The 21,825-nt window shown below is 32.7% G+C and overlaps 1 protein-coding gene across 1 annotated transcript in view; it reads left to right on the top strand.

Annotated features, from left to right (window-relative positions):
* Positions 1-4,926: 4,926 nt before the first annotated feature.
* Positions 4,927-21,825, top strand: part of LOC134695210 (homeobox protein Mohawk-like) — a 29,509-nt gene continuing 12,610 nt past the window's right edge. The window contains exons 1-2 of the mRNA XM_063556423.1: positions 4,927-5,223; positions 19,903-20,228. Coding sequence (XP_063412493.1) covers positions 5,072-5,223; positions 19,903-20,228 — 478 coding nt within the window. The 5' untranslated portion in view covers positions 4,927-5,071. The remainder of the gene's footprint in view (positions 5,224-19,902; positions 20,229-21,825) is intronic.

The following is a 21,825-nucleotide window of genomic DNA, read 5'->3' as shown; positions in this document are numbered from 1 at the left end:
GATGCGACTATCATACAAGTGAAAGGTTTAGCGCTATAAAGCCAGGTTCAATCCACCATTTTCTACATTTAAAAATGCCTGTACCCAGTCAAGAATGTGATAATTGTTGTCCATTCATTTTTTTGTGTTTTGTCTTTTGATTTTGCCATTTGAGTAGGGACTTTCCGATTGAATTTTCCTCGGAGTTGAGTATTTTTGTGATTTTACTTTTTTTGTACTCCCCAACGGTCTTTTCGATCTGATCGCGATCGGTTTGAATGTATTGCAATATAATTTTGCTGTTTTGTTTAATTTTTTTTTTGCAACACATCCATATAATGAAGCATTGTCAATTTGTGGTTTTATTAAGTACTCGACTACGTGTATACTGATAATGGGGTGAGGTGTATGTGTATGTGTGTTCAATCGAAACTTTAATGTTGCCGAAATTATTGTGAAGAAGCTAAGATACTCCTCAAAATAGATTTTCCTGACATTTGTTTAAATTCTGATATACGATCACCATGCAGAGATTTGATTCCTTTATAATACAGTGAAACCTGGCTAAACCGAACATCTTTGGGACTAAGGATTTGTTCGGTTTTGGCCGATGTTCGGTTTTATCAGGTTCACGACGCACATAATCTGATATGACGGTGATTACGAACATGTTTGGTTTAGACGGCTTTTTGGTTTATCCAGGATTCGGTTTAGTCAGGTTTCATTGTATCAGAGCTTCTATTAGTCTTGTGGTGCCACAAAACTTTTTAAACGTTTGCTAGTTAAGCCACTCATTTTCATTCTATGAACTAGTGAAATTATTAGGAATGCACATGTTTCGAAAAGAAAGAGTCCAATGATCTCTGTACGTTTATGATCCATGCATGAACTCTTAACGGGGTTCAAATGTGGCCTTTTGCAATACTTATTTCTGTCCCTATCCAATATACCCTAATTTCAAGTGGTTAAGTTCCCTGTTTTTTATCGCTAAAATTTTAAAATAAAAGTTTCATGTTTCTCACGATTTATTGACTTTAAAGAATAAAATCGTTCCAAAAACATTTAGCCTGGCCCCGCTCGGCAGTATATATTCAGTTTTATAAATTTACGCCCCTATCTCAAATCCTAGATCCGCCCTCACAATGCAGCTGATTTTGACCCAGTAATACGACATGGAATGGAGTGCCTCAGGGCCCCTTAGCACAACAAATGACATAACTGTTCATTCGTCAAATGCATGTAAATGTCGTTACGTCATCACGAAAAAAGATAAAATGAATGATTTGCTTAGGATGTTATTTTCTCTGATATAACACAACTGTTTTATCTGGCGTTTAGGAGAATATATAAATGTATATGAATTACATTGAAATAATGATGGTAAAAAGGAATAGTTTTTAGGCGTTTTGGTTTGACAAATGTTTCATGTTTTAAGTACACTCGGTACAGTACAAGATAGAACTGCAACAGCCTAACGGTTATTTGTTTTTACATAACAGGTTCTAGAAGTCTGATGTGGTCAAAGAAAAAATAAAACACGAATAAATGGATGTTGGGTATTGATCAATGTAACAACAACACAAAATATTATCTTTTAAGACATCTAGAAGACTACATGTACATGTATATGCATTCACCAGCAAACACCATATCTTGTTGTCTTTTGGGAATAACCGTTGATGCCAGTTGTTTCTATCCGTATAGTCGGTGTTTACTGATAACAGTTGTTGACATCCGTAAAGTAAGTGTTTACTGATATCAGTTGTTTACATCCGTATAGTCGATGTTTACTGATATCAGTTGTTTACATCCGTATAATAAGTGTTTACTGATAACAGTTGTTGACATCCGTATAGTCGATGTTTACTGATAACAGTTGTTTACATCCGTATAGTAGGTGTTTACTGATAACAGTTGTTTCTATCCGCATAGTCGGTGTTTACTGATAACAGTTGTTGACATCCGTATAGTCGATGTTTACTGATATCAGTTGTTTACATCCGTATAGTCGATGTTTGTTGATATCAGTTGTTAACATCCGTATAGTCGATGTTTACTGATAACAGAAGCTAACATCCGTATAATCGATGTTTACTGATATCAGATGTTAACATCCGTATAGTCGATGTTTACTGATATCAGTTGTTTACATCCGTATAGTCAATGTTTACTAATATCAGATGTTAACATCCGTATAGTCGATGTTTACTGATATCAATTGTTAACATCTGTATAGTCGATGTTTGTTGATATCAGTTGTTTACATCCGTATAATCGATGTTTGCTGATATCAATTGTTCACATCCGTATAATCGATGTATACTGATATCAGTTGTTAACATCCGTATAGTCGATGTTTACTGATATCAATTGTTTACATTCGTATAGTCGATGTTTGTTGATATCAGTTGTTAACAACCGTATAGTCGATGTTTACTGATATCAGTTGTTTACATTCGTATAGTAGGTGTTTACTGATATCAGTTGTTTATGTCCGTAAAGTCGATGTTTACTGATATCAGTTGTTTACATCCGTATAGTCACTGTTTACTGATATCAGTTGTTTACATCCGTATAGTCGATGTTTACTGATATCAGTTGTTAACATCCGTATAGTCGATGTTTGTTGATATCAGTTGTTTACATCCGTATAATCGATGTTTGCTGATATCAATTGTTCACATCCGTATAATCGATGTATACTGATATCAGTTGTTAACATCCGTATAGTCGATGTTTACTGATATCAATTGTTTACATTCGTATAGTCGATGTTTGTTGATAACAGTTGTTAACAACCGTATAGTCGATGTTTACATCCGTATAATCGATGTTTACTGATATCAGTTGTTTACATCCGTATAGTAGGTGTTTACTGATAACAGTTGTTTATGTCCGTAAAGTCGATGTTTACTGATATCAGTTGTTTACATCCGTATAGTCCCTGTTTACTGATATCATGTGTTTACATCCGTATAGTCGATATTTACTGACATCAGTTGTTTACATCCGTATAGTCGATGTTTACTGATATCAGTTGTTAACATCCGTGTAGTCGATGTTTCCTGATATCAGTTGTTTTATCTGTATAGTCAATGTTTACTTATAAATATCAAGTTTTTACATCCGTATAGTCGATGTTTGTTGATATCAGTTGTTAACATCCGTATAGTCGATGTTTACTGATATCAGAAGCTAACATCCGTATAGTCGATGTTACTGATATCAGTTACTACCATCACCAGCGTAAAAAATATGCTTTTTTCTGATGGATGACACAAGATGGAAATCATATAGTGTTATAATTTTAAAGTACGAAAGTGAAGAGTTCTGGGATACCAGATTTCTGAAAGAAAAACCGCTAATATAATTATATATAATCTTTTTTTTGTATTTCGTCAAATTACACAGTGGCTATATTTATTTTTTCTTTATGATTTATAGCTCTTCATCATTTTGGTAAGCTTTAGATTTGCACCAATAGTTTGGTCTCATCAGAGTGATTGATTGCCGAAATGTGCATCCGAGAGGTGCAAAAAAAAAAAATTGGGACCTTTTTTGAATTTCTACTAAACACCGACATGTTGTGTCTGTTCTGCAGTAGCAACCATTAAATTTTGACAATGCAATGTGTTTATAACTCTTTGCTTTGATTTTACTGTTGGACTTCATTCGTGAACAATCACGCTGTGTTCCTCAAGCAATAATGCTATGCTTGCTTTATGGATGGAAGTTTCTAAGGCAGCAACAATTTGATTATCTGAGGGGGGGGGGGTGCTTTCAGTTTTTGGAGAAATTCTTTTTTTGTGTTTTACCCTAAAAAAAAGTATGTTTGTTTCACCTTCAGCTGTCATTATATGTACATAGTAATGCTAAATTTGAAAGAATTTTTTTTTTCGACTTGTCGCCAAAAAGAGATTGTTTCGTGAGAAAAATCCATAGCACCCCACCCTTTCTCCCCGAAATTCAAATGGTTGCTGCCTAAAGCATCGACCCTTGTCTTTTGCAGTATTGCAATCATTTTTCAATGCAAATGTTGACTCTTTCTCCTGGCCTGGATTTATACATATTGCAGACGTAATTCAACGTTAAAAATAACAGTTGTGAAATCTATGTTTCCAATATTTTTTAAGCCTTGTAATAATTCGTTACCGTAAATGTTTTCGTGCCTGAGGTTAGCATTGTCACCCTGTTGTACCTAGTTGATGGTCAAATAAAAATATAGCATTGATTTGTATTATATTGTTCATATTTTCTCTATATAATCTCGCACAAGACCATTTATTGTTTAACTAAAACTAGTTATAAACAGTCAACATCGATTGAAACTAACAGTAAAGTTATTAAAGGGCCCGAGTTACAATGTCTATAATACGGTAGTCGGATTGCACAACATTTTTTTAATTATATCTGTATGTCATGAACGTTCATAACTTTTTCACTACATCAATACCAAATTGTCAAATATGTCTTCTAATGTCAATCTGTTGAACAAAAAAAAATTATTAATTTTATATTCAGTACAGTATCTATACTTCCAAAAGTAATTATTTCGTCCACATATTCAATAATCACGATAAAGTGGTTAAATTCAATCATATATTGATCGACAGTCAGCAAATAATGGTTTTTACATTGATTTTTTCTTTCACTCAACGATTCCTGTATCCAAACCACTTTGATCGTTTTCACAAACACACTGATGTGTATTTAGAGATACGCCTATAATTATTTAATGTAATATTTACCGTACATTGATCAGTCAAGGTCGTTTTTGTTTACACCTGTTTTGTGTATTGACACGTGCTGTTAAAATTCTATCCAATGAAAGCCGTTGTATTAAACGTCTTCGGTTGAGTCTTTGTTCTCAACCGAACATTACACAAAAGTGGTATTTTCATTGGAGAATGTAAATTTCTATATGTTATATTTAAACTAAACACATGCATCTAAGCCGGCTTGTCTCCCAATCGTTACTACATAAATTTGGGAGGATAAATATTACAATTTTATAATGTTTGTTTGATTTATATGTATAAAATTTTTAACGTTATTTGTGGAAGAATATTTTAATGATACATCTATATTAAATATGGATCGATCTGAAGGATACAGTCGGGATAAATTATTAATGTGTGAAAAAGATCTCAATTTAGGATTAACGCATACCCCATATACAGTAAATAATGGGAATATTTCGGATACTTTCGCGTCCGTACGTAGTCTACGGACGCGAAATCAAAGGTAAGAAACCTTTACACTTGCTGTATAAACCATTGAAGGACATATCTGATATTTGTATGTACAGTACATGTGAGAAATAAATCTAACATGTATGTATTTTTGTAGTCGATGAAATGATGATATGGTGGGAAATCTTTCACATACAATGTTGCATAATATCTAAATGTGCTTTAAATCTGTAAATATATATTTCTGATTCCTACATGTAACTACAAACTATCCAATAATGAATTACAAGAAAAAGAATTTGACAAACAAAAAGAAGTTTCTTTAGTTTAGCAAGCTTGACATTTAAGTGACAAAAAATGTGAAACAAAACTAATAGTTTGCATCATCTTGACTTGAACTAAGTGTTTTTATAAATCAGTTCCGTTTTGCCTTTATTGTTTTTATTAGCGTTTCGTGCTACAATTACATGTACAATTGTCAAGTCCATGTAAACTAGTTTATTTCTTCAAAGGGTATCCCCAATTTCCTGGTCATTATGTAAGACTTTTTTTTACATCAAACGCTATAAGTATATCACGTTAAAGCTTGTTCTGCAATTGCTCACAAGGATATGCAAAAATAAAATAAAATTAAAATCAAGTGAAACAGCAAACGTTACGAAATAGATGATAACTTAAAGTTGTTCATTCGATTAATTGGTGTTGTTTGCCTTACGTACAGTGACTGATATTTCACATGTTGCCTTACGTAAAGTGCCAGATATCTCACATGTTTCATGTATATACATGTAGGACCACGAAAACAATTTGAACAATTCTTCAGTAAGCAAGCTATTCAAAATAAGTCGATTTGAATGGAAGGCGGTACACACGGTACATGTGGACCAGCCGACAATAGTTGGATAGGGCCAACATTTTATTTTTAATTTTGCCTTGCAATGTTCATGCAGTCAAAATTTGTTAATCGCAAAGACATATCAAAGAGTTGTTTATCTTGAAAGAGGATGGCACTCTTCCGATCTTACTACACATTAAACATGTTAAATTGTATGTAAAGGTCTCTCCTCCGGCTTAACCCACACGGATACAAACATTTACATATTTCATACTAAACTGCTGACATAAACATTAAATACACAACATGTAAATAAATTCTCAAGTTTATTTTAAAACTTAATGTAAAAAAAGTAAATCTTCACATATTGTATGTATTTAATTATAAAATTTTGGCAAACATACAGAATAACTAAGCTGTATCAGATTAAAAGTGTATTTAGGACTCGGTGTCCCAAATCTAGGTCACATTCCGTTAAGGGTCGAACTTGTCCCGATAACGCATCAGTTTGGGTGGAATGAAAAAGATTAAGATGAGATAATACTGGCAGGTCGATAGTTCCTAATACCTCAGTAAGATCTGGTCTCCTGGGAATCAACTTAGGAATATATCAAAGGACCAACATGTAACATTTGGAACAAACAAAACGAAATGATTGATGTTTTCCTTCACCCATACCATGCATATATCGTACACAACATATGAGTGTAATTTTTAAACTATAAAAATGGTTGGGTGGTATATTAACTTTGTGTCAGCACACGCGGTGACTTTCTAATTTTGTATAAATTTAAACGAATCTCTTGTCTGATCTTTTGGTCGGGTTATTGTCTACACATTCTCCATTTCCATTTTCAATTTTATGATAATGTCGTAGTACGATGTAAAGACCCATCACATTGAGAACGTTTATAAAAACATAAATTGCTTTCAAAAACTGAAGTAAATATAAACAAATAATATGCATGTAACATGCCTTCTCTGTTTCAAGAATGATAAAAACTTGAACCAGTTGGTGGAGAATTGTTGCCAGGTCGATGTTTGGTAGTATTTATTTATTTAATTACTTTCACTGATTTTCGATATTTTGATTGAAATATATATAGAAACAAGGAACTATATCAATAATTCAAATGTATAATTAATGGCAATAAGTCTGTTAATGTTCTACGATACACGGATTATTGACAAATCTGTTCCGTCAAAGATTCTTGGGTTATTGTTAATTATATTCATTGAAGCTTACATGATGTTATAAAAGTAGAAATTAGTATTTCTTGACGTAACGAATAAGTGACATAGATGAATGATGTGCTTTCCACTTTGTTTTTTTTCACGTTGTCGATAAACATGATTAAAGAAAAGGAAAACAAAACTTGGTCCTAGTGTGTCTTGACGTAAACAATAACTACACAGCACATACTCATGTACGCTGTAGCTGCTTGTCCTAAGTCGGGAGCCATTAGATTAGTGGTTGTCATTTGCTGCCGTACATCTTTCTGTTTTTCTACATATTTCAGTCCGTTATTGTTTTCTTTGTGTTTTATTCTTTCTGTCATTTTGGGTCGTTCATAGTCTATTTTAATGTATTGGGTTTGTTCATTGTTGAAGGCCCTATGGTAACTTCTACGTCATTTGGTCTAGATATCTCATTGGCAATCATACCACATCTTCTTGTGTTTATAAAACTATAAGTATGTGGTTTATAACTTAAGCATTTTTCTCGTCTATAAAAACAGGGAAAACAAAAACATTTGTTGTTGTCGATTAACCAGTTAACCGATGTTTTATGTTATCAGACGTTTACATTTTAATCTTTCCGTATGGTGCAAAAGTAAACAATTTATATGACAAGTTTGCACTATCTTTAACGGACAATGACCTAGTAAAATATTATATATATATACATTGTAGGTGTGCGCTAAACTACATGTATGTTTACTGCGATATGTAGGGAACTGTCTTCAACATGTTCAAGTTGCAGTTTGAAGTCCTGGAAATAGCTGGTCTTCGTTTATCGCCAATTTAACAATAATGAAAGCAAAAAAAAATCAACTAAAAACCCCCTGATTAATGATCATTCTCTAAATTAGAAAATATAAACACTTCTGTATTAAACTTTAATGGAACGTGCGCTATTATGGGAGCAGGATCTGCAAGTCACCCAAGTTTATCCTGGTATTTTTTGTAAATGGTTCATTGACTTAACGTTTGGTATCTTTAATGAAGCCATGTGATTGCGTTGTGTGTTTTGTATTTAGACTTGTGTTTTTCATTGCTATTTGCCGCTTTTATAGTCTTCTTATCGTAGCACTTATTTATCCGAAGCATTCCACCGAGCTTTCGGAGTCCAAAGATTGCAGAAAAACAATTGAAAAGGAACATATTTACCTCGAATTTTATGAAATCATAGGGGGTGTTTAAAAAATAATCAATAGTCATGTGTCACCTTGCCTTGGGGATGGAAACCGGTTTTTATCAGTTTTCGGTAGAAATTACAAAGAACTTATCAAATTGTTTTGTAATAAATAAGGACCCCTGCACTGATTTTTGACAATATTGTTACTTTTTGTAAATAGGGATTGTTTGAAAATGAATTATTCTATATACATGGGATACAGTTACGTATAATTAACATGATTAAGATTCAATGAAAATAGTGATTTTAATTATAAAGTTTTTTTATAAAAGAGGTCTTTGACCTCAAATGCAAACATTGTACATTTTCTAATACAGTACCGTACTCCGGGTTCCAGGAGGTGTGCCTTAATTGGCAAAAGATATGTACATAAAGATAGATATTAAAGAATTTTAAAAGAACAACAGAGACGGGAACAGATCCTTTTTTAGTCAGTTAATATCCTAATTTGTCCCATTAAAAATATGAAGGGTACTTACACAAAATGTAAGAAAACAGGAAAATGTCATTTCATTATTTCATTTTAAGCTTTTGGCTAGAATTGATACAAGGAGGAATTTCTAAATATAACGTAGAAATGTACGATAAAAGTCAATGCAATACATTTACATGTTCTTATCGTTGGCAGTTCAATTTCTATATATATTTAAAAAGTGTTTTTATCAAAATACATGCGACAGAAATAAATATAAAGATTCCCCTTTTCATTTGTGAATTCTGTATTTTCACGATCGGAGAAAATTCAAAAACATTATTTTTTTTGCATGATATTAATTTATCGTATTTGTAGGTTTATATAGCAATAAAATTTGATTTGATTTGATATTATGAACCCCCGAACCGTGTTAACAAATATTCTGCATTCTTTTGAAATTGTATGAAATTTAAAAAGTAGCAATATCATTGACTGTGACTTGACAATAATACATTGACCTACATGTAATCTAAAGTGCAGTGTCCGCCATCTTGATTTATGGCCTTGTTTGTGTCAAGGGTTGTTTGAAATGATAACATTAGGAAAATTTGTAGGATATATTAAACACGAGGACGTACTTCCCGAGCATGCTTATATTTTAAGTATAATCACCCACATTCTCGCCAAGCCTCGACATGAAAGTCAAATGGTCTGTTTGAAAATTAACCTTTAAAATTCTTCATATAATTAACGCAAACTATCAACTTTTAGACGGCACAGCGAAGTGTGAATGTATATGGCATTTGGCATCTGTATGCTGTTCGAATACAATAATTAACTATTCAGCTATTCAGTAGTACTGGGTGAAGGATTTACTTTGAAAGCCGATGACAAGATATATATATACACACAGATGCATTCTTTTCTTAATTAGTTACAGTGAAACTTGGCTAAACCGAATCCTGCATAAACCGGAAACCTGTATAAACAAAACATGGTCTCAAGCACCGTCATATCAAATTGTATGCGTTATGACCCTGTATTAGGTAATAAAACTAAACATAGGCCAAAACCAAACAAAATCTTAAGATCAGAAGAGGTTCAGGTTAAATAGGTTTCACTATATTTTGTAGATTATCATCATATTTTTCATCATATTTCAGGGTTTTTGATAGGGTGACCTTCATTTTTGTATTATTAAATGATTTAAGCCATTATTCTCTATTCTTTATATTTTAGCACCTAACATTTCTCAATTCTTTGTTTCCATTATCTGTAGTATTGGCAAGTGCTTCTCTATTCTGTGACATCCCCTCCCCCCAGACCCTCATGGTTGAACGTCGTGTTAAATTACTATTCTATGTGGTAAATACACTTAGGTTATTTTTTTTCTCGTAAATTTAGTCAAATTTCAAAAAGCTTCTCAAGAACCACGGATAGGTAAAACACATTTCTTGACCTTGGTTCTAAGTTCGCTATACATATACAATATAAAAAAAACAGATAAACAAATATATGGAACATTTTGACCTGGTATTATCTTTCAATAGAATAAATAGATATTGATTTCTTGATTTTCCTCCCGTACATATACTTAAGTGTATATGACTCACCATATCTTTCTTACAAGACCATGCAAAACCCCAATACGACCACTAGGAAGTAAATAATGCCCATACTGTTTGTAATATAGTGAAACCTGACTTAACCAAATCCTGAATAAACCGAAAACCTGTCTAAACCAAACATGTTCGTAAGCACCGTCATAACAAATTATGTGCGTTGTGAACCTGATAAAACCGACCATCGACCAAAACCGAACAAAATCATGTGTCCCAAAGAGGTTGGGTTTAAACAGGTTTCACTGTAATGAGAAGATTAATGACAATCGACGTACATGACGTATCTCAACGGTCCAAGCCGAAGGACAGAGGAAAAAATCGATTACTTATCAAAACAAATTTTAGGCAAAATCTGTTGTCTTGACGTCTTTTGTTGGTGCTAAAAAAAGAAAAAAATCCCTTGACAAATTGAATTGAGATAAAGATTAAAAAAGACACAACACTGCAACAGCCTCCTTGCTAAAAATGCTTATATTTGTGTTATATTTCCACTTTTTAAATTGCATAATATATCTACAAGATGTTACAAACGTATTTTGAAATTTTTAATTTACTTTATCAATAAGAAATATAACGCTTGTACTTTTCATATGTGTCATTTCCGTCTTTTTACTCGTATTTTTACCGGCTTTGTACTCTTTATTATTGTTTTTGCCGACTTGACATAAGATGAAATTGATTATTACTTATTAAACCTTTAAGTAGACCTATAAGTACATTTTATTGAATATAACTCTTCTCTCGATACATAATAATTTTCATTAAAGCTCTTATGTTGTTATGTCACATTGACCTACATGGAATTATATATTGTGAAAAACACTTAATAATCTTCCTTTATCGTCGTCATAGTAGCACAATAATTGTAGCTTGTGACAAATAAACATCTTGTGTATCAATATATTAAGTCTTAATGTGATGTATAGGTGACAGAAGACCAATTCCATTTATTGTAATTATAGTTTCCATATTCTGATCACGTGTAGTTATGATATAGGTTATATCCGCTGTGTCAGATGGTGCAGTATACATTTGTATATTGCAGTTCGAACATTTCCTGTTGTCTTTATCTATCAAACATAGTAACAAAAAAATGTTATTTAAAGGATCTCCGCTTGTCATGTTTTGGGATTTTTGTCAGATTTTCGGAATCTTCTGGTTTTATCCATTTGAATGCTTTTGCCCATAGGTACCTGTCCAGTACAAAGTAAATTGTACCTTATAGCGCTATTAAAAATGTTAAAATGTATGGTTTAGTTTATTAACAGAAAAAAGTATGTTGTCGTCTGTTGACCTACTTAAACAACAAGATTTATTAGATGTGTCCTGGCATACAGCATTCTTGTTAAACTGTCATATACATGTGTTGCACATTGACATGACAAATATACCAAAGATAAATAAAAAAATATATAGTACATTAACAATGAAATGCACTTAAAACATGCAATAGCAATTGTATTAAGGTTATGTCTTCAAAAGTACAAAACTGACAATTTCCACCTGCTGAGCGCGTGTTTCTAGGATTCTAGTTTCACGCTTGAGACTAAAATTATGGATCATAGCTTCAAAATGTTACAGTTTGGGCTTAAAGAGGTAGATTAAAACAGAACAGCACAAACTACAAAATGTATTAATAATCAACTTGTAGCGTGGATAATATGTCCGCCATTCTTCATTAAAACGTATTCGTTCATTTCCAATGAACCGGAAGTTAGAAAGGGATACGTTTCTTACTAACCATATTACATTTAATGGTTTATTTTATATAAAAAGAACTTCAAACATTTGTCAGAGAAAAAAAGGCAAAAACATAAGAAAGTAAATTTCATTGAAGATTCTTTTGAAAACAAATGGCCATGTAATCTTGTTAGTGCTTTTTGAAGCATCTATCCAAACGCATGGTATCTATGGGAACAATGTATAGTGGCGACAGACTATCATAGTCAAAGACATATCAATCGGTTTATAGAACTGTGTATAGACTAATAGCATAAGGGAGCTACCATTTGATTTTTATGGGGGGGGCTAGGAAGAAATTTGAAAAAAATAGGCAGGACAGGAGTTTTGAGTAAAAAAAAAGTCAGGATGACAATTTATGTAAAAAAAGTCAGGATAAACTAAAAAAAAAAAGCAGGACCGGATAGAGTGAAAAATAAAAAGGCAGGACAGAGTTTACAACTAAAAAAAAATGCAGGACAAAATTTTTCATCCTAGCCCCCCCATAAAAATCAAATGGTAGCTCCCTAAAGCAAACAAAGTTGACATTAAAAGATTCAAATCTCTAGGCTATCCGACTAATACAGATTATAGAACTTTCTGGAATCATAAAATATTGCACAAGCATATACCATATCTATAGATATTTCATAAGCATTTGAAAGTATCTATTATAGCTAAAAACCAGGTCCTAGTTTAAACCGTGTCTATTGAACAACGAAATTGCATCAGGGTTTAAAAATAAACATGAAATTTAACTTTAAAAGTTTAAATTTGTTTTTGTTACCAATAAATAAGTTCATTAAATATAGGTATACGGTAATGCTTGGTATACTTTTACAAAGTCTTCACATGAGTCATTTGTACAAATAATTGAGTGGGTAGCCATTTTATTGGTTACTTTTGAAAAATAAATAAATTTAATTGAATAACTCTTTGTTGTTTATAAATAGTTACCCACCCAGGTATGGATGTCATGTCATGCACCATGCAAAAGTATAGCGTGACTTTTGACATGTTTGTCACCAAATTATTTTAGAGACATGTAACATGCTTCAAAAGTTGTAAACGTTGAGTCATCTACAAGAATTGATATCCTGATCGAATGACTATTGGAAGAGCTTTCTGCCCACAATGTGACAATATTTCATAGGATTTGTTTTAAAAATTCAGTTAACACGCGATGGTTATTAAAAAGCAAGCGGTTGCATCAGAATGGGCTGACTAACATTACTAGGGTGTAGTCGTCTTTGATCATGACTATTTGTTAAAAAATAAAACACAAATTTATCATTTTTGAAATTCCAATATGGCATGTGTACATTATATTGCCATGTGTACATGTACATCGTCATCATAGCATTAAGCTTTTGCTTATGAATATATCGTATTGACTATGCTTGTAATACTTTCCACTAGGTAAAGAGGACACCATTATTCTAAATATACTAGTCTCTTCGTAACAAAAAGAGGAAAACCCTTGAATATATTTAAAAGAATAATTTACTAATTTTCAAATTGTGACTTGTATGTAGTGTTGCCTTGTTGTCACTCATACCACATCTTTTATGCATGTATTTATGTATATATGCCATTTGCATTGACTATAGATACTACTAGTATACTACAATGTATCGAATTTAAACTTCTGTGTTCATAACGACCTCTGTGTTGGCGCTTTTGTCCTCCCTATAAATTAAAATCCCCCTAGAATTTAAATGATCAATCTTGTTTGCTACATATATATGACTCAGATGTTAAAATCCTGTCAAATTATTAATAATTCATACTTATTAACCCATAAATATTTCCTCTAGTTGATGGTTTTTTACACTTAATCATGTTGGCATTATTTTGCTTGTATAGGTCTACTGAATTTCTAATCAAAGATCATTAATATATATTATATATTGTCAGAAACGTGTTATCTTTATACGTGCGGTTAAAACCAAATTGGCGGTTTTGGCGCTTAATTGAAACTGTTTTTTTTTTTGGTATAACATGGCTAATTATACTTTTGAATAACCGCATAACATCAGCTTTATTAAAAAGGTTAGCATCGAAATGAAACCGCAAATACCACACAGATTACACAGCGTTGCAATTGGGAATGTAAGTTTTAAATATCCAATTCAATTCTATTTAATTTTATGTCATTGTACCATACATTTATAGCACATGACGCAACATTACAAAATAAAAACAAACAATTAAACAAGATAAAAAAAGTTGGTTTCTCATGCACTTGACCAAATCCATTATCCTTTTTTGTAGTTTAATGGCCGTTGTTTTGAACTCCCTTTAACCATCCTGGCAGGTGCGAACTTATAAATTTAATGGTAGTATTTGCTATTAAGGGGACTTGCATGTATCATTAATGTCATCATTATAGTGGTGTGTAGACATGTAATTGTTCTGCCGTTGACAATCTTATGGATGCATCAGTTATAATTCTTTATAGTGGAGAAAGGCCATTTAATTTAAGGGCCCTTAATTAGAAAAAAAAACAAATATTCTTATTCTTTTATATGTTTAGGAAAAAAGTCGATAATCCATGAAGATTTCAACTAAAACAAGAATTAATTGACTATTTAAAGCTGATTAGTTCATCGTGATTACACAAAATCTTTGATGATTTTGTAGAATAAACAAGTATTTATTTCATATACAAGTCAACAATGATCAAAAGAAAATATATTGAATAATTTTTTATCTTTCTAAACCTAAATCAAATATAAGGAAATAAAAATTAAATTACGTATGCCTTTCATAGCTTTGATCGTCTGCTTTCAACATCCGGATGATGGCTTGATTGGTTCGCAGATCAATACGAGTGACGTCATTCGTTCGCCTGCTAACTCAGCAATATTTAACAACATGGAAAAGGTGAAGGTCGGATTTTAAATCCTTTCATTACAAATTCAACATAAATTTTTAATGTAGTTTGTCAAGAGATTAAGGTAGAATTTGCGAGAAATAAATAGAGTTTCTTTGGCCGTGTTGTCCGACAATCGATCAAGGTGACCGTCCAAGTCACGCCTGGGTAACACAGGTGTACGTTAAATATTTAATTTAATAATCATTATTGACTGTACGCAGATGGGCCATTTAGCATCCCCAAGATATTGGATGTCTATGTTCAGCCTCAAAACGTACGTGTTGCATTGTCAGCGTTTATAAATGGAAAGTACGTTAAAAAGTGGATAAATCCGATGTTAAAAAAAGATGAAAAGAGAAAAAAATCGAAATTATGCAACGCTAATAGTATATGCACATCTGTCGAGTTGTCATTCATCATATTTAAATGCATGACTGCGCTAGAAATCAAAATCCTACATTTAATGAAAACGAGCTCGCCTACTTTTTGTAAGTCTTTGTCCTTTCATGCAGTGTTAGTACTTTATTTCTTCCGTCATTTATATTTTCTTCCTTTATAACATTTACTGTTAAAGAAATTTAAAACCCTGCGTTTGTTCTTTTCGCAGCATTCGGTTTCGTAGGATTTGCAAGTCAAAACGTTGGTTTACTCTATCCCTCCGTAGCTTATAAGATGTCTCCCTAGTTTTGGTTAGGTTACGTAATGCCCAGTCTTTTTTCTATGTTGTATGTTGCCACAGTCGTACATTGTTATTAATGTTGATGATCTTTTGGTTGTTTTATTATTTTTCATTTTTTTTTGGGGGGGGGGGGGGTAATGATTTGTAATACTTCTGTTCCAATCTTACGAAAAGTATTAAGAAACTCTGTATTCTGCCTTTTTCTGCCTGCATAGTTTCCGAGTTTATATTTTAATTTCACCAATAGCAAACATTGACAATCATTCTGATATTATCGAATGTCTTTTCTTCAATTTCAAAACACACACACACAAACTCACAAACTGATTTAAGGACAGATTGAAGCATGTTTGAACAGATGTTTCTTCCTCGACCTGAAAACATTAATTTAAATAACGTTATAGTGTAACCCTGAAAACATTAGTTCGATTAATAATATTATTGTGAAACCTAGCTAAACCGAATCCTGCATAAACCGAAAACCTGTATAAACGAAACATGTTCGTAATCTTCATTATATCAAAGTGAATGTGTTGTGAGCCTGGTAATACCAAACATCGGCCAAAACAGAATAAATCTCAAGTCCCTAAGAGGTTCAGTTGAAACATGTTTCACTGTATTAACAAGTTTCGATTATTTGACTGATTGCCTATTTAATCATTCATACAAATTGCAGTATAAGTAAAGTTTATTTATTAAAACATTATACATAACATGGCTATATTTATTTGCATTAACAAACTTATCACGCACACTTTAAATATTATTCCATGGATATATAATTGCCGTATTGACCTTCAACTTGTCTTTTCTGATATGAAAATTTTAATTCTAGTTCTATAACAAGATGTATTATATCAAAATCATAAACTGAATGAATATTTTGTTATTTTTTTAGAGAAAATGTTACTACAATACATGTGATTTCATTGATGTTGTTTATTTAATAACATCATTGTTGCAAAATTTTGTCTGATTTGACCCCGTATTTGGCTGAGTCAAAATCCCGGGCACCTGCCAACAAAGTTGTGCCGACGTGTTGATGCCCTTTTCAAGCGTTCTGGACCCGACAAGACGTCAGAGCTATCTCGTACTAATGACTATGTGATTTAGTTCATATGATTTGTCATGTAAATTTACTGAAAATGTATTTGGCTCTGCTATATAAGCACGGTGAATTTCCCGGCACCTGCCACCAAAGTTGTGTTGTCGTTCCGGCACCTGCCACAAAAGTTGTGTTGTAGTTCCGGCACCTGCCACCAAAGTTATGTTGTCTTTCCGGCACCTGCCACCAAAGTTATGTTGTAGTTCCCGGCACCTACCACCAAAGTTGTGTTGTTGTCTCCTGCTCCTGCCACCAAAGTTGTGTTGTCGTCTGGTGCCCTTTTTGGTGCGTACTGGCGAGACGTCGATTATGACTACTTGTATGTGATTAAGATCATATGATCTGTCATGTAAATCCACTTAAAATGTTAGGACGAGTTGTCACTAAATGATTTTGAACTTAAGTAGAAAAGTTCATACACAAACATTTCAATAAGGACGATTTGTCACTGAATGATTTTGAACTGAAGTAGAAAGGTTCAGGCACAAAACATTTCAATACAGATTTTAGACTAAAATATCTACAAAGGGATTAAAAACAAATTCTTGACATGCACAAGTTTAACTATTTCAATAGGAAACGTAGGCAGATATAATACAGTATAATGCAGGGCGGTTAAAACAAAGAAAATAGCATGCCTCATAAACTACCAAAACCTATTGCTCAGCAGTTAAATCATGCCAACAAAGAAATACATGTTAAATCTAGTCTCGGTATTGGGTGCAGATCTTTACATAGATCTATCATGTATCATATTTATGTCGAGCAAATTTGATTTTTATCGCCTAATCAGCCATTTTGTCCTTGACAAGTCACAAAGTAAAACATATTCTGAACTCGTTAAAATATCATAACCCGTAAAGTCAGGGGGTAAGCTTGTTAAATATGATAGCACTTAGTCTATTGTATATCAAGAAAGCTTTCACTCGAGTGATGTTGAAGAATGTTTGCTGGCTAAGGTTGAAAAGAAATGTTTTAATTGCTCATTAAAGAGGTAGTATAAAAAAATCATTTGCCAAAAACTGGTGCCAGAGAAAACTAAAGAAGCTGGAAAATTACTTTGTCATCCAATGACTATATACATGTACAATTAGAAAGACAAGAATTTGTTATTCACCAATTTAGTATCTCTAGAGGACATATAATTATAATAAACATCTATAACAAACCAGCATAAGATTGAATATTTACTTACTGTTGGTTTACACTTTTTTTTTTTATTAAAAGAAGGTATAGAAGTTGATTTTATAATTTTTCACTTCGAGTAATTGTGGAAACTATTTATTGTATAGCACGTTTGGTTTTGTGACAAGATACTGAGAGAGAAAAACATGAACCATTCGTGTAGGATAAAAGAGAGAGAGAAAGAAAATAATCAAACAAACAAGATGTCTCAGAGTAAAACATCTCATGCCAAACTCACTACAGTGAAACCTGACAAAACCGGATCCTGCATAAACCGGAAACCTGTCTATGTACGTTTTGAACCTGATAAAACCGAACTTCGTCCAAAACAGAACAAAATCTTAAGTCCAGAAGAGTTTCGGCTTAAACAGGTGTCACTGTATATACCTCGAAACATATCACTCAGTACCAATTCTACTGACTTATTCGACTGTTCTCTTTCGTTTCACAGTAAAGAAAGCGAAAAATTAATTATAGGGTCATTATGCAGGGTATTTTATTTCATTAGCACAATAATTGGCAATAATTTGTGTTCTAAAGACAGTATGAACGAAATTTGACCCCGCCTGTAACAGATGGCAGACGAATAAACAACAGATACTGCTTTGAAATGACATGTCATACATTGATAATTTGTTAGTCCACACTTAAAAATATCTTGGTTAGCCCAAACCCTACCCAAACATCGAGACAGTGGGTAGGTAGGTAGGCGTTTTCCCATCCGTTGAAATTGAAAATTTAAAAAAAAGGGGGAGGTCATAAACAAATTTGAAAGTACTGTAATGTACATTTTGTAATTACTCAATATTGAAATATGAAAGAATATCCGCTGACGTTTTATTAATACATAATATTGCAATAGACATCTATCATCAAGGTGTCTGAACGAGTTCATCGAAAGTTCAAGTCATATTTAGGCTGAATAAATCTTTTCTGCTTGTGTTAGCAAAATTAACATAACATGTTTAGAAAAGACTTGTTTATGCAAAAAATATTGTATTTTGCATATATATGTATAGACAAATTTTATAATTATATAAATCCCATGTTTATACTTATATATATATTGATCGAGAAAACACGTGTTTCCCACTCGTGCAGTATTTTCAGATACATAAATGACATCATTTGGACAAAGAGAACGGATAAGTGATAGAGAAAAATGCATTTAAGACTTTTCAGAGTGTGGCGTGTCGTCGAGTTAGAGTTTGAGCTATAGTAATTAGTTTAAAGTTCGAGTTCAAGTTTAGCTTATTTGGAGACCGAGTAATAGTTTGAATATACGTTGAAGTTCAAATATTAGACTTCAAGTTTGAGTTCAGAATTCTTACTCGAACTTTCACTCGAACTCTAATTCGACGACAATCCACACTCCAGTTTGTAATTGTATGCTTTCAATCATGTAGGAAGAGAACATGAACTGTTTAAAATATATTTAATAAGATATACGATTATACAGCAGAAAAAAAAAGGTTCCGAGTCCAAATTCGAGTCAGAATTCGAATAAACGTTGAGTGTACATTGAAGTTCGAGTTAGGCTTCAAGTAAGAGTTAGAAGTATAGTTTTGAGTTCACGTTGTACTGTAGTTCGAATTCTCGGTCTCGAACCTTCACTCGAACTCTTATCGACGATAATCCACACTCCAGTTTGTAATTGGTGGCTTTCACCATGCAGGAACAGAAAATTAATTGTAAATGAAAAAAAAATATGAAATAAAATATAAGATTATACACTATAAATAAGAATTTTAGTTCGAACTTTTACTCGAACTCTTACTCGACGATAATCCACACTCCAGTTTGTAATTGTTTACTTTAAACCGTAAATGATATGTTTATCAAATAACTAAATGCTTTTTTTTTCTATTTTTCAGAAAAGTGTACCCAATCAAAGTGAGACAAAAACGACAAACTATGCAAACTATGACTCGACCACTTAAACAATGGCTGTGTTCGAACAGACATAATCCTTATCCCAGTAAACGGGACAAAGAAATCCTCTGTAACTTATCTAGTATGTCTCTTACGCAAGTTTCCAATTGGTTCGCCAACGCTCGACGGAGATTAAAGAGTACTGTCAAAGGGGAAGAATTCAGTTGGTCGTCACGAGTCAAACTGTATAACAGTCACGTGGAGGGCAACGCTGAGTTGCTAAGCATAAGTTCAGAGGACAGTATATTCGACTCGGATGATAACACAGGTGAGAATAAGAATAAGAACGACGGAGAATACAGTGAAACCTGACTAAACCGAATCCAGCGTAAACCGGAAACCTGTATAAACCAAACATTTTCCTAAGCATTGTCATATCAAAATTTTATGTGTTGTGAACCAAATTAATCGAACATTCGGCAAAACCGAATTAAATTTGAAGTCCCAAAAGAGGTTCGGTTTAAACAGGTTTCACTGTATTGCAATATGATTATAGTACAAATGTTTCGAAGATATACCATAATACATGTTTAAGGGCACCAAATATGTGAAAAAATGTGTCATACATGTATGTATACCCCTCTACATTTTTGCGCCTGTCCCAAGTCATATGAAACACTTGGTTTATACAGGTTTTCGGTTTATGCAGGATTCGGTTCAGCTAGGTTTCATTGTATATTTTTTTTGTGAAAGTACATGTAGTCGCTTGCTTTGATTGACTAATAGAGAGGTTTTATTCGTAAAAACTTTTTCGTAAAAACTGTTATTAATATTAACATACATGACATATGTTCTATAAAAAAAAATCCACATTCGTTGTCAATGAAATAAATTCATAAAAATTCTTTGAAATAAGATATAAATCGATAACTTAATTTTAAAGTGTAACGTTCAACTGCAAGATATAACACGACGTCCTGAAATCATTTTCCTGGAATTTTAGATAACACCCGTATGACTTTTAACTACTGATTATAAAATGTCGTGTTTTATTGTTTACTTCTACACCCAATACAAATTAAATATGCAGGCGCCTTTGGATACAATAGTACAATATATACAACCAAAGCATGCTAGCTAACCAAAGTCTTGCTCTACATGCATTAGGTTATTAGCTGTAAATGTAGCGCTTGTTTGTATGAACGAACATTTGCCCCGACGTTTGTACAAGTCAACAATAATAATTAAGAACGAAAGATTATTATGAATCGTATATCCTTCAAAAGTTTAATCAATGGCTGCCATAAATAGACAGTGACGTGATAAATGGGTGACAAGTTATACAAACAATCAACAATTATATACATTTATACCTAGATATATACCTACATTTAATTTTGCAAACTCAGCATGAGGGTCTGAATGGGTTTACAGAATTGATTTTAATGGCAAAGAACGTGCTGAATAACTGGCTATAGATTCAAGAGAAATGAAGGCACCCATTCAGATCCTCGTATTGTAAAGTGGGAAATTTTCACAAGGGGTTGAATTTCGCCAATTTTGCGATAAATAGAGTATATGAGGTGGAGGGTGATAGCTAATGAGACAATTCTCAACCTCGCTTAATATACATCCTACGTGATTACATGGCTGGTCAACGCTTATTACTGTTTTTGTACATTTGTTTTCACGGTTTATAGCCGATAATGTGTAATCGATAAAGTAGCCCTGGTCAGTATGTATAGATGCTGAATCAGCTTTACAAGTAAATTGACGTTTTTATTTCCTCTCAGACAGCGGTCAGTAAATTAGTACTGCGATAACTGATTGTGTTATCATTTATCTTTCTCTGCATGAGTGTTTGTAGTTATCTTTTAGTTGTACGTCTTCAATGATAGGTCTTCGATAAAAAGTATTAGGTTTTT

The sequence above is a fragment of the Mytilus trossulus genome, chromosome 13 (assembly GCF_036588685.1).
Source record: "Mytilus trossulus isolate FHL-02 chromosome 13, PNRI_Mtr1.1.1.hap1, whole genome shotgun sequence".
Classification (NCBI taxonomy): domain Eukaryota; kingdom Metazoa; phylum Mollusca; class Bivalvia; order Mytilida; family Mytilidae; genus Mytilus; species Mytilus trossulus.
The sequence above is the reverse complement of the archived record's forward strand: the minus strand, read 5'-3'. Positions and strand labels throughout refer to the sequence as shown.